Source organism: Cnephaeus nilssonii (genome assembly GCF_951640355.1).
Source record: "Cnephaeus nilssonii genome assembly, chromosome: 10".
NCBI lineage: Eukaryota > Metazoa > Chordata > Mammalia > Chiroptera > Vespertilionidae > Cnephaeus > Cnephaeus nilssonii.
In genome coordinates, this window is record NC_137081.1 from 12,830,373 (window position 1) to 12,844,360 (window position 13,988).

At 52.0% G+C, this 13,988-nt stretch overlaps 1 protein-coding gene across 4 annotated transcripts in view; it reads left to right on the forward strand.

Moving 5' to 3' along the window:
- NRP2 (neuropilin 2) overlaps positions 1–13,988 on the forward strand; it is a 120,062-nt gene that overhangs the window by 77,888 nt on the left and 28,186 nt on the right. For 2 of the 4 annotated variants that reach the window (XM_079782625.1, XM_079782627.1), the window contains exons 13-15: positions 7,478–7,740; positions 9,170–9,266; positions 10,411–10,446. In XM_079782625.1, coding sequence (XP_079638751.1) covers positions 7,478–7,740; positions 9,170–9,266; positions 10,411–10,446 — 396 coding nt within the window. The remainder of the gene's footprint in view (positions 1–7,477; positions 7,741–9,169; positions 9,267–10,410; positions 10,447–13,988) is intronic. The other 2 variants (XM_079782626.1, XM_079782628.1) reach the window with 1 other exon arrangement.

The following is a 13,988-nucleotide window of genomic DNA, read 5'->3' on the forward strand; positions in this document are numbered from 1 at the left end:
GGACCCTGTTCCCAATTCACTGACCCCTGCTGGTTACAGAGGAGCCCGTTCCGTGCTCTCCCGAAGCCACTCTGCCTTTTCTCTGTAGCGACGAGGACACAGAAAGTGTCCCCTAGTGGGAGTTTTGAGGAAGATCAGATTTAGGTCTTCAAAGAACAAGATCAAAAAGTCCTTGAGATGGCCCTTGGTCAATAGGGCAGCCAGTAGCCCCGTGTGGCTATTTTAATTTAATTAAAATTGGATACAGCCCAAACTTGGGTTCCTTCTTCACCCAGCCACGTTTCAAGGGCACGAGACCCATGCTGCCTGGGACAGTGCAGGTATAGGGCATGCTCCTTGTCACATTGCCCTGGCGACCACTGCTCCAGCGCCACCAGGCATTGACCTGAGGGTGACCTCTGGGACCCTCGCTGCTGCTGCTGCTGCTGCTGCCCCTTGGTTTGGTGCAAAGCAAGAAACAAGTGATTAGGGGGACATGCCATCTGTACTATCCCTTGATGGGAGTGGCCCATGGCTGGTATTTGGCTCATGGTTTCGTTTTACCTCAGTGTGCAACCTTAATAAAGTGAGCAAGTAACATAGCATTGGATAGGGTAGGAACTGTTTCATTCAATCAAAAAGGGCATCCTAAATAAATACTAAGCGATACCAATAATAGTAAGAATACTAATTGTTTTTGTGGTTGTTATTATTGGAGACAAAACACTGGAGACACAGGTACTTATGCCAGGTCAGCTTCAGGACCCTCCAGTGTGTGTGGTCTCCCTCAGGTGTGTGTGCTCTTGTACACACCTGTTGACCTCATGAAGGGTGGGTACAGTGTGACTTCATTTTAGTGAGTTCAAATCGTGGGCGTGATATAAAGAAGACAGGCAAAGCCTACATGGAGTAGTCTACCGTTAGGAAAGGACAGCTTTGGTGTCTTGCATTCATGTTTATTGGATTGAGAGAATAGAACCTTTCCTCTGGGTTCAAAACCCATCTCCAGTGGGAGCGAATCAAGGAGACAATGTTCGGCGATGTTTGGATTTTCCACCTGGTGGCTATCCCACCAAATGTGCATGGCAGACATGGGCTGTTGGGTGCAGACTGGGCCATTGAGTGAACTCCATTAGAATGGAGGACCACAACTGGGGGGCACCCACGAGAAGATGAAGTGTGGGCCAGGATGGTGGGCGATGGTGCAGAGAAATCAAAGGAAATAACTGATGGGTGAACTTGCTTGGGATGGGCTTGATTTTTTTGTCAGAAAACTACTGGTGACTCCGTGAATTAAAAAGCAACTCTCTGAGCTCAAAAGACCTTCCCCATAGATGGGGCCAACGGCAGCAGACACGGGATTGGCGTTAGCTGGAGTTGCCCTGAGAAAGAGGTTGCTGTGGCTTGGCTGGGGCTTTGCAGCCACTGCAGATACTGAGACAGGAACTTCTCGGGCTTCAATCATGACAGATAATTAAAGACCAGGAACAGCTTGGCGAAAAGAAAGCCAATATTCAAGCAATAACTTCAACTGGAAAAAAGAAGCATAGAGGTCCATCATTAAGGAGGTGGAAACACTTCTCTGGCTTTGTGGAAAACACAGCAGTAGAGAGGAGAAGCAATTACTCCTTTTTTTTTTTTTAAGGCATTATTGCTTGAGTCCCCAGCAGTGTATGGATAAACAACAAAGGGGTGGGATGATAGCAAGACCGCCTCCATTGCAAAGCGTTCCTGAACGCTGACATCCCAGAACAGCTTCAGGGAGACTCCTGCAAAGACCAGGCCTGACATGCCAAAACTGGTCCACAAAGCGGTCAGCTGTAAACCTGGAGAACATCCTGCTGAGTTCATCCAAAGTCAGTGTTTCCTTTCGCTGGTTGTTAATTTGAGGACCTCAGCGAGACAGATTGACCTTGGGAGGCCAGCCGAGGGGCTGACTCATGTTTTAAGCATGACCTGTACAAAGAGACTGCGTCTCCTGCAGCACTAAATCTTCCTTCAGATGGTGGCTCTAGCAGGAGGGCGCAGAGCTGGCCAGGAGAGGCACGCACTGGACAGATGGCGTGCCTGGCTCTGTGATAGCCAGGAGGACCCGCCTGGTGATTTATTTCAGGGTTTGGTGAGGTGGGGACGCCGAGGGTCCGCGGCTGTTGGGCCAGATGCTGTCACGTGCTCACAAAGCACTCGCGCAGCTGAAGCCAGATGTGGCCGTAAATCGCCAGGTGAAGTATCAGGAGGCCCGTGTAGAGGCGGCCGCAGGTTAAGACGCCTGAGGACCCTGTCCTCTGCGCTTCCTCCCTGCCCTTTCGAACTCCCGCTGTTCATTCCCACGCGGGGGTTTTCCCTGCATCGAGGGCAACAACAGATGTTTGGAGTCAGGGACCCTCCCCAAACGCCTCCCAAGCGTGTCAGGTCTGGGAGACGAGGGAGTGTATCGCTGGGACGTTACTTCTTCATTCTCTTTCAACAACTGAACCTATTTCCTTCCCGTTGTCTTTCTGTTGGAAGCTATCCATTGCCGGCATCACTGCCACCAGGTAGAACAAGAAGACAGCGGCCAGCCAAGGCTGGTTCTCAGCTAGTCCACTGTCAGCTATTCAAAGGGCTCGTCCTAATGTCCAAGTAAATCACTCAGGCAGTCCCCCCATGCCATGCCATGCCATGCCATGCCATGCCAACCCTCTGCTCTCTCTGGTCACCAGCAGCCAGTGTGTGCCTAGCAGTCCCTCTGTGTTCGGCCGTACACTGGGATGTTCCAGAAGAACAAACTTCACTTTCACACGTGTGCTTCACTGTAGCCCTGACTTAAAGGAACAGAGACACTTCGCTTAGAGAAGGGTCCGTGGAGACCCACCCCTGGACCTACAGGCCTGCAAAGTGGATGTTTAAAGGAGCAAAGGTTGTGTTTCCTGAGGAAGCAAAGACTAAGGGTCTCCCATTCTTCACGAGTGACAGTGTTTCTAAGTCAGAAGGCAGATATTGGGCTGTGCTCCATCAGGGATGGAGGGCGGACATGTGTCTAGAGTGACAGCAGGAAAATGTAAAACTGAATTGAAGAAGTTCCTGACAGTGAGGGCTGTGACCCCGGAAACACATAGCCCACATGGCCTGTGGGAACCCCTTCCCTGGGAAGTGTAAAGCCAAGTGCGGACAGCTGTTCTGGATGCGTCGGCCTCGTTCCCCTGGACGGCCGGGCTGGCCCGCTGTAAGCCGTCTCATGAGCCCCCCTCGCGTTCCAGGATCGTGGATTACTTTATTCCATCTCGCACAGGTTCACACACAGATACGTGGTAGATCGTGCATGATGCACAATTTGGGGCTGCCCAGCTTTGGGGATTAGGATGATGGATCCGGAAACCGTCTTATTCCTAAAAACGTTTTTACTGTCCTCGGGCCAAACCATCCTTCCCTTTGAGTCTTGGATTGGTCTTCCCAAGTTATTGGTGCTCTTCCAACCCTGTCTCTTTCTAAAAAAAAAAAAAAAAAAGGCAAGCACAGGAGGCAGTGTGGATAGCCATTGTAGTATGATAAAAGGCCATAATTTATATCGAGCACTTACCCTGTCCCTGTTCCTGTGCAAAGCATTGTGCACGGCTTGTTCCATTTCCTCCTCACAACCCTATGCAGTAATGACGTTATTACACCCATTGTACAGATGGGAAGACTGAGGCTTTAACAAATTAGTGAGGATTAGGCTAGGGCAGTGGTCGGCAAACTGCGGCTCTGTTGACTAATGAGTTTGCCGACCACTGGGATAGGGGCTTAATCACAAGGAACAACAACAGCCTGTAATTATTGGAGTCGAGAGTCTAGGTCAGTGATCGGCAAACTCATTAGTCAACAGAGCAGCAAATCGCGGCTCGCGAGCCGCAGTTTGCCAACCACTGGGCTAGGGTTCCAGCCCATGCTCAGGTGATTTTACTCAGACTGATCAAGGCTCATAGCTTATTTCCATCACTCTGTAGCTGGGGGTCTCAGACACATCACTCTAGTTCTCTGAGCCTCACTTTCTTTTGTTGGTAAAAATGAAGAAAATGATACTTATTTAACAGGAAAGATTACATAAGATAGGCAGATAAAGCCTCCAGTGTACTATCTGGCACACAGTAGGTGCGCAGTTAACATCGGTTCCCTTCCCCCTGCTTCTCCTCTCCCCCTCCCTGGATCTTCCTGGTCTCGGCCATTCCTCCGTGATGTCCTGGTTCTAATCAGGTCTCTCAGTGACAGGCAGGCAGGGACATTTTGCAGCTCAGCGTCCCTCTGACTGATGTCTACTGCTAATTCCCTAAATTTACATATCATCTTTCTTCCCTCGAGCTCACAGCACTTAACAGACAAGTGGGGCACAAATGATTTAACTAAGTGAAATTCAGAGGCCTGCTTGTCTTGAGATTCTGCAAACTAGTGGCTTAGCTCAGATGTCAGCACTGAATTACGATCCCTCAGCTGCTCGTGCTTAGCACGCCACCAGCATTAACTCCCTGATCTTCCAGTGGCCCTTTAAATCATGCATAGCGATTATCATCTTATTGTGGGGGGAGGGGGGAGGGGAAAGGAAGGGGCTGAGCTCGGGCCTTGGGAGAAGCAGCCTGTAAAACCTTTGGCCTCATTGTGCCAAAGTTTTAGCAACAGGATGGGTAAGTACAAAACAGACCCAGCTAACACCCAGCCAGCCCCGCTCTTTACACCTCCACGAACATTTTCCTTCCTAAATCCTACCCATTATGCCACGATTCCCCTGCCGCTTAATGTAAATTCACACAAGTGACAGTATCTCTGCCAAGCAATTTTCAGGCGGCAAGGGGGTCTTATTTGTGAAACTGTGAAGGAGGAAGGCTGAATAATAAGTCTCGGGAATCTGGCTGCCTTTGTATCAGGTGGAGACAGTCAGGGCTTGGGAAGGACTGCAGCGGGGGAGCCTTTGAGGGGTTCTCACCTGTGGCTCCGGGGCTGGGACATCCACAGGTCCCCCTGCTCTTGTTAGTTCACCTCACTTTTGAAAAGGGCTGTTGGCTCGGGTGGGGGGGGGAGGGGGATGGTGAAGATATTTCGTGAGTCTGAGGGATTGCCAGAAGCTAGCTGATTCTCCCTCTGTTCTTCTTCGTTCCAATACATCGCCTGCTATCATTCCTTACCATGTGTTTGTCATTCAGTCATTCATGGGAACAACATTTATTTCTAATAGTGGCATAGATGTGTCACTATTTAGGGGCCGGTGAGAAGAAGCCCTATTAAGCCTTATGTGTGTGATACCAGGACCTGTTTATCTAACTGGGGAGATCATAAAAACGCACAAGAAACCGTTAAATTTTAGTATAAGGCAGTCGGTGTTTATGTGCTGAAATGCATGAAAAAAAAATGGCCTCCAGTCTTTTTAAACACAAGGTGAAGCGAGTAGTACAGTCTATAAATGCTCGAGTTGTTCAGAGAAGGCAGGTATTAATGTTGAAATGTGCCAGAAGGGTTAGGAGAAAGATGAGCCAAACAGGTGGGCTCTGCGGATTGGCCGGGGAGGGAGGCATTGCAGGTAAGAGGAGGGAGGGAGCAGGCCCAGGGGGAAGCGCCTTGAGTAGAGTGTGATTGAGTGCCCGGGCGTGGGCCAGGGTCCCCGGGCACCGCTGTGTGAGGGTGGGAACACCTTCCGGCTCTACTACTCAGTGGCCTCTCTGCCCTGGACAAGTCACTGGAGCCTTTCTGAGCCTCCGTTTTTCCATCCCATGCAAAGTAAGATGAAGAAAACCGAGCTCGCGCGCATATAGCAAGGATTAAGTGGAATAACGCATACAAACATGCTTTGTAACCTGTACAGCATTATGCAGATGTGACATAATTATTATCATTAACAGCGGCGGTAATGAGATCTGATGGGAGAAGCATAGGTTAGAAGCGCACTGAGTGTCTGGTTGTGGCACCGGCGTCTCCTCCCTCCACAGATCACCGTCATTAACAATCTGGGCTGCAGGCAGCTGCCTGGGTCTCTGTGCTGACTTTGGCCTCGGAGAGGTCTCATGTTGTGGGGTGCTAGACAGATATGGCTTTCATTGGTTAAGGAGACACAATGTGGAATCCCAACTATGCATCCTAAATCCTCTCCTATGAGTCAGGGCCTCATAAGAGTCAGGGCGGGGGAGCTTCTAGAGCAATAATCCGGAGGCTCTACCCAGAGCGGCTTAGAGAAGAGAAGAGAGGTGCCGGGAGGAGGGCGGGCAGGGCCTGTTTCTGATGGTGGGACTGGCGCAGGCTCAGCTCTCACGAGAAACATGACGCATGTCATGTCAGCAGGAGTAACAACAGCAAACCAGTGGTTTCTGAGCTCTGGAGTCCCGGCCTGTCCTTCCCCAACAAGCCCCAGGTGTTCACAGACCCTGCTGAGTGAGAAAGTCTGTGCCCGTCTCCCATTCGCATGACCCCGGGGTGGCTGACGTGCGGGGTGCGTGCAGCAAGGGTCCCTGCCCTCCTGCAGAAGTGACCAGCCCGAGAGGTTTCAGGGCCAGCGGGAGCCACGAGGGTTCTCAGAGGCCTCCTCGCTCTCTGTACGCGTGGCCAGAACCCCCTGCACGAGCTGCATCTGCAGGGGCAGGTCCCACACCTGTGTCTGCAGGGCCTGAGGTCTGCAAACAGGGAGAGGAACTCGGTCTCTCACGTTGTGTCTGATGTATTTGAAACCTCATCAGCTAAAAGGCCCCTCCTCTGAACGTTTGGGTGGGAGAAACCTTAATTTTCCAACCTGTGTATGTCCTCCACTAAACACACAGCCTTCGCCAGTGATGGTGACAGCGCCTGTGTTCCCTGGAGCTGTGTTGGCCTACTGTGTGCGAAAGGCCAAGTTCAGGCCTCCCCAGGCCGGGCCGGGAAGGGGGTGGAGCCCGAGAATCACCCCTACTCATCATCATCCCCCGTTCTCTCGAAACTGACACTAGGCTTCTGATTTACGGTCGCCCAGGCACCGTCGAGTAACGCTGGCGGAGACGGGAGGTTTTAAATGTTTTCCATTTGGACAGTGCCCAGCCAAGATGACAAAGGCTCTGAGCATAAACCACTGGCCAGCGCCAGCCTCTAGTCCAGCAGCCACCTCACCCCCTTACAGTGCGGCTCAGTAGACTGCGTTGACCCCTTGAGTAAGCCAGTGATGAAGACGATGTGGTTCTGGCCTCTTAGGATCCAAGGAGAGAAGACAATTAGACGCAACCCGCCGAGACATCGGGCCAACCCTGCCAGGTGCCCGCCGTAAAAGTGGCTCAAAGACCGTGATGCTGAGGAATAGGCAGGAGGGACTGGCTAGACAGAAAGACTCCAGGGCCTCCGAGGACCCAGTATTTGAATCAAGGCTCTGAAGGAGCCATAAGAAAGGGATGTGGGGCCTGGAGAACCAGGACTTGAAATAAACAAGACACTCAAACTCGGCCCCCGGCTGTTCCCGGGAGGGGCAACAGCTGCAAACAGGTGTCTTTCCCAGGCGTTTACCAGGAACCCCTGTTCGGTTTGTCCCCCCCCCCAGATGACAGGAACTTCTTGCGGCTGCAGAGCGACGGGCGGAGAGAGGGCCAGTACGCGCGGCTCATCAGCCCGCCGGTGCACCTGCCCCAAAGCCCCGTGTGCATGGAGTTCCAGTACCAAGCCACGGGCGGCCGCGGGGTGGCGCTGCAGGTGGTGCGCGAAGCCAGCCAGGAGAGCAAGCTCCTCTGGGTCATCCGCGAGGACCAGGGCAGCGAGTGGAAGCACGGGCGCATCATCTTGCCCAGCTACGACATGGAGTATCAGGTGGGGCGGTGGCGGGAGCCGGTGCGGGGATCCGCGGGTGTCCTTGTGATCTGTATTTCAATATTTCAAAGGGCCGTCTGCGCCCATTCATCATTAGGGAACGTGGTTAAGCTGCTGTTTTCATTGTGTTTTTCAACGTTGCCATGGCAACTAAATGACACTCTTATTTGTTATTCAGAGTGTGCCTATCTCTACACCCAGACTTGGTTCTTTGTTCCTCCTATTGCCTTTTATATTGCTGAAATCTTCTCCAGCCAATGTTTCTTCTCTCCATTTTAGTTTAGATTGTTATCCGGTAGGCTGACAAAGGGACACAGAAGCCAGGGAAATAAACACAAACAAACGCTCCACACCCAGGGAAGAGGACTCCGGGGAGGGGGGTTGGGCCCTGGGGGGGGGGGGGGGACATCCTCCCAGGCCTGTCCCAGCCCGAGTGTGAGCACAGGAAGGGGAAGGGTTGCTGCGTGTGCTTCGTGGCCAGCCCACCAGAGAGACCCGGCTCTAAACGAGTGGTTTCTCTCCCCGAGGCTCCAGGAGTTGAGTCCCATTATCCCGGCCCCACAGAGCGAGAGACTGAGGCACAGATGGGTATGCGCAGCTGCGGCTGAAACTTGGGTAGAGGAGACACACTGTGGAAGAGGTGACTAAGAACCAGCCAAAGCATTAACCTGCTCCTCCCCAGATGAGAAGCAGCAACAGATGGCTGGTGAGGCAGCCAACTGCTCGCTTAGCTTGCCAGAGGACATGTGCTAGTGTGCGGAGAGAACCTGGGGAGGGCGAGAATCGGGGGGGTGGGGGAAGGCCAGGGAGCAGAGGGGCTTCTGTGTGCAGCCTGCAGTCCCTCTCCGGGTTGTAAGGGGTCCCGAGTTCCTCCCCACCCCCAACCACATTCCTGCTGATAAACCTCCATGCAATGCATTGTCTGTAGCTATTTGCATTTTTGTCTCGCCTGCAAGATGGAGAGATTCTCAAAGGGTCTTGTCTATTAGGTTTTGTAACTGTCCTTGTGCCTGGCACAGAGTAGGTGCTCAGTAAACTATTTCCCTCCTGGTTGTAATAATGGAGCCGTAAGAGAGTGCTATCCCCAAGGCAATCCAAACCTGTATACTAGATATTTCTCACCTTACCCCTACCTGCGCATGTCTCCTGAGTTCCCATCTACCTCTGGGTTGGGCATGTGAAAGATTTTTGAGAAAGGAGCCTCAAAAATGCTAGGGAACATTTAACCCTTCTTTAAACAGACTCTGAACGTGTTTCTTTTCATCAGTACGTTCGCGTTACTGGACAACAGTGTCCATCACCTTGTAATACGTATTTGAATCCCTTCAAATATCCATTTTATTTGAACCAATAACAGAAAGCCGGGAATCCTGGCACTGTTGGGCCCAGGAAGCTCAGTTAACCGTGCCTCTGTTCTTCTGGCTTCTAGATTGTGTTCGAGGGCGTTATAGGGAAAGGACGTTCCGGAGAAATTGCCATCGATGACATCCGGATAAGCACCGACGTCCCGCTGGAGAACTGCATGGGTACGCGGCGATCTGTCTCCTTGTGGTTCTTCCAAACGAGGCGCCAAGCGCTGGGACATACCAGAGGCGGCAGCGCGCCCTCTCAGACACAGTGTCCCCAGTGGGTGAGGCAGCGGCAGCCTGTGCCGGCGGGGAGGTGGGAGTGTAGCTGTGTCTTAGGGAGGGGTGTCCGATGAGGGGACGTCTTCGAGCCCCGTTCCCATTCAGAAATAGATATGCGCTGAGTATATGGAGATTCAGGGCGGTGCCGGGACCCCATCATCAGGCTCCCGCTTTCAGCAAAGAAAATGCTGGAGGACGAGAACAACTGCCAGTCAGAATTACATGCTGGAGAGGTTTGATGGGTTTAATGGGAGCCTTCAGTGGTGAGCAAAAATAGTACCTGTGCTATGGCAGAGTGATCGCATAATTACCCGGCAGTTCTTTTGCATGAATGAATTGCAGGGCAAACTATGGCTTGTGAAGTAGCATTTTAGATTTTGCTTTGAAGCCAATGCCTCTAATGGCCAAGGTCCCAGAGTTATTGTAAGATGGAGTGTGGCACACCAGGTGGCCAATATGGGAAGGGACCCTTAAACAGAAGTACAGAGCAGCCAACCCACCTCCGATATGCACCCCAAGGCACCCTGGCCCTCTTCTCCAGCCGCAGACATTCCTAAAAGCAAGAGGGAATGGAACCCGCTTCTAGAGAAGGAAGGGAACCCGCTTCTAGTCGGCAGGGTGACTGTAGTAACTCACCAAGTGCTTTTCTTGGCACACGGCCCCGGGTGTGTGCAGGCGATGATGTCAGGAGCACCTGGGACCCCCCGTCCCTTCAGGCAGCTCTCAGGCCCGGGCATCTCAAAGTCATCCAGACTCTGAGAAAGTAATCAGCCGTAAGTGGCTGATTACAGTGCTTCTGGGACCCGTTACTCCATAAAGGACTTTTTGTTCCAAAGCAACTTTGCGAAGCTCTCCCCACCCGCCCGGCCCCCCTGGTGATGGTGTGGGAGACAGAGTCTGGGGCACGCGGGGGACTCGGGACACTCTCCGAGAGGCATTCTAAACAAACTCAGTGGAAGTCACCTACGCCGCCCTGTGTTCACCCGATTCTTCCTTCCCCTCATCTAACTCAAAATGTTTTCTGTTTGTTTGTTTTTTCCAGAACCCATCTCAGCTTTCGCAGGTGAGAATTTTAAAGGTAAAAAAAAAAATTTTATTTTTTTGCATGCCTTTTCCTTCCCCTCATGTGATGTGAATTGGATGGAGAGAATAAACCTCCAAGTGTAACAAGTCTGTAAGAGAACATAGACGCCACACCTTCCCGCCGCTAGATGGCACCAGCAACGCCTGGAGAAGCGGGGAAAGGGGGATTGAGATCCTCACTGTCTCCTGTTTAATTAAAGTTTAGGAACCAATAATAGAGACAAATAGGTTACAGATAAACCTTTCAGCCTCGCATTGTCCGACGGGGAGCAATGAGGCAGAAAAGGCGTGAGTGGTGAGAAAGGAGAAGCTGTGAGCAGACTGAACAACAACAAAAAAAATCGGGAGTGAATTAACAGTGAAATGATGTGGCAATGATTTATTTTAGCCCAAAGACAGGTTCTTCCCAGTCCCAACTCCAGGGTACCCAGGCAGCGGTCTCAATTAACCTCCGGTGAGTGACAGTGGCAGGCAGTGCGGTGCGGGAGGACAGTTCAAGGAGGGGCATGAGGAGGGACTATCCAGCCTAAAGAGGAGAAGCTGCAGAATTCAGGAGCTGGTGTCTAATGAGGGGAATCGGAAGGCACATTTGATGGCTGGAATTTGGGCACTTAGAATAGAGGACTGGAACACAGAAACATATTTTCTCCCTAATAAAGTACATAAGAGGGGATCAAAGAGAGAAGAATTTGGGGTGTTTGCTGCATGTGGGGGGAGGGGGTCCAAGCTGGGGGGGATTGACCAGGAGACAGCAGCATTCTCATTCTTTATGCCTGGGCTTTTATAACGCGGCGGGTCCCACTTGTCGGGCTCTTTGCAATCCAGTTAGCTGGCGCTGCTGACGTTCCCACCCAGGTCCCAGTGCTAAGCATTTAGAAGCCACTCGAAGCACTCCAGCTCAGGGCCTGGTGTAGGCGCACCCTCAGAGGCCCTCGCCCACACCTCGGGACGGGCTTTTCAGAACCTGCTCTGTGCAGACAGCTTGCTGGGCCCTGTTTGTGCTGGCTGGCCCTCACCCTGTAGGTGACAGCGCTTCAGAGATAAGGGAAGTCAGTTTTCTATCTGAGTCTAGACTCATTATCTTCACTCCCATTAATCTGTCCAGCTCGTGGCTGCAAAGAGATGAATTCCCGGGTTGTCACCTAGATGCGCTCTCTGGCTCGAAATCAGCTCGCCTAATTTGCCACTCATCCCCCCCGAGCCTTAAGACGGGGGAGGGGGGGCAGGCGAACAGGGAATGACAGACCCACACATACTGTCTTCTCTTTCTTTCTCACCTCCGTTGCCACCCTGAGCCCCATCCCCACCCCCCATTGCACATTTTGAAGTTATTGAGGGTATTCCCGTGCCTGTGTTGGTGATTTAGATGCGAATCTAAGTGTGGGAAGGAATTCACTCCCGATGGGCTTGGGTACGGTTGAATTCACGGTCTCACCTTCAGGACCCAAGGTAAAGTTGGTGCTGGGTGTGGAACCTGCTTCTGTTGTTTCCCTGGACTCTCGTTGGTTGTTGAGACTGGAAGCTCCCAGGGAGGCTGGGGAAAGGCAGCCAGCCACTGCCGGGACCGTGCTCTGTGCGCACGCGCAGGCCCGGGTCCGGGACTGACAGGCCCGTGGCTGGGTGCTTGGCTTCCGTAGGAGAATAAACAAACCAGGCACATGTGGGCTCCCTGAGGCTGTGTGTACCAGGGAGCTTCACGGTCCAGTCATGTTCCCATGTAAAAAAAAATCTATACTAATAAAAGGGTAATATGCTAATTAGACCGGGTCAACCGGACGTCCAACTTCCTTCTGGACAAAGCCGTGGTGGTGGGGGCCGAGGCAGAGACAGTTAGGGGTGATCAGGCCAGCAGGGGAGGGCAGTTGGGGGCATTAGGCAGGCAGGCAGGAAGGTGAGTGGTTAGGAGTCAATGATCCTGGATTGTGAGAGGGATGTCCCATATTGGAGAGGGTGCAGGCTGGGCTGAGGGACACCCTTCCCCCACCCCCACCCCCGTGCACAAATTTTGTGCACCAGGCCTCTAGTAGATAAATAAAATCTCATCAGAGCCATGGCGCTCAATTAGCCAAAATAAACACAGATCTTAGTGACTGGAAGGTAAGAATTCCCAGCGCTCCCGACGGGCTGGTTTAGGGGTTGAGCAAAGGCAGACGCGGGTGGCATGGGCTGGCCCATGGCTGCTTGCTGTCTTGGGAGATAAAGAGCATCTTTGGAGGGAAGAAACGACGTCTCGGGGAGCAGAGACTCTGTTCCTCTGGCCGAGAGCAGGACCGGAATTGAGAATGGGTAGTGACAATCCCATTGACAAGTTGGACACGGAGCTCTGAATTGGTAGCCAGTGAACCCAGGGCCAGAGCCTCCTTTGGGGCGGAGGCCCAGGGGGCCTCGGTATGCAACTCGGATTCAAGCAGAGCTCTCCCTTTGGGAGAGGAAAGAGGGCGTGTGCCCCGTGGAACCTAGCGACCGGCATTCGGCTCCTCTCCTGGTCCAGGCAGAGGCAGAGCTGGTGCGGGCACGGGTGCCTGGGGATGAAATCAGCCTTCGCACTGAGAGAGAGAACCCGGGTTGGGGCAGGCAGGATGTGGAAGGTGGATGCGAAAGCACTGCTCACAGCAGGCATTTACATTGTGAGTAGGTTTTCTTGAATGTAAGTTGTTTTTCTTTTCCATTCTAAATTAACCAGGAGACAGCCGCATTCCCATTCTTTAGGGGAGAGACCAATGTACTGGGTAGATCTTGAAGGAAATGCAATGCAAGTGGCCTCTGGACCTGGGCTTATTAGCTATTCTTGATCTTTCCTATTTTGAAGTCTGTTTTCATTTTCCGCCTCTGACTCGTTTCTTGCCATGAAACATGTTCTTTTTCTATAAATCGCCCTGTGCTTTCTGCTTGGTGTGTACGCTGTCATTGTGCAGCAGGGTGTGAGTCAGTAATGAGGAGGGACACGCCATGGGAAGAAAGAGAAACGTGTGGAAAAGGGACAAGGAGAGAGAAGGAACAAGCCGAGCTGTCACGTGATTTTTAGAAAGACTTTTGCTGTTGTTATGAGTCATGTTTTAAACAATGTAGCAGGGTGTGCGTGTTGTTTTTTCTTTTCTCTCTTTCCTTTTTTAACCACTGGCTATAAACATACTACCGTCGTGTATCTTTTTCTAGAATTTGAGCTTTAACAAATGAAAAACTGTGTAAAGAAGAAGGGGGGGAGGCAAGTGGTGTAATTAAGGTGATGGATTGTTTCCTCTCCACCAATCCTTTCTTTTTTCAATAAAAGAAAAAAGAAGAATAAAGAAGCCAGTAAAAATATATAAAGCCCACAATCAGCATTCTGTGGTTGTTGCCCGGGTGGCCGTTTTTAGCAGCTCACCTTGGAGGCGGGAGTCCTGGTTCACGTTGGAGGCTGTGGGCTTTGAAGAACACGGGACCCTGGTACCCTCCCCGAGAGAGACCCATGGAACTCCCAGGCTGGGCGCACTTGTGAGCGGTGGTCGTGGGGGAAGGAATGTCCACCACTGATGGATGCTAAAAGGATCATCAGTA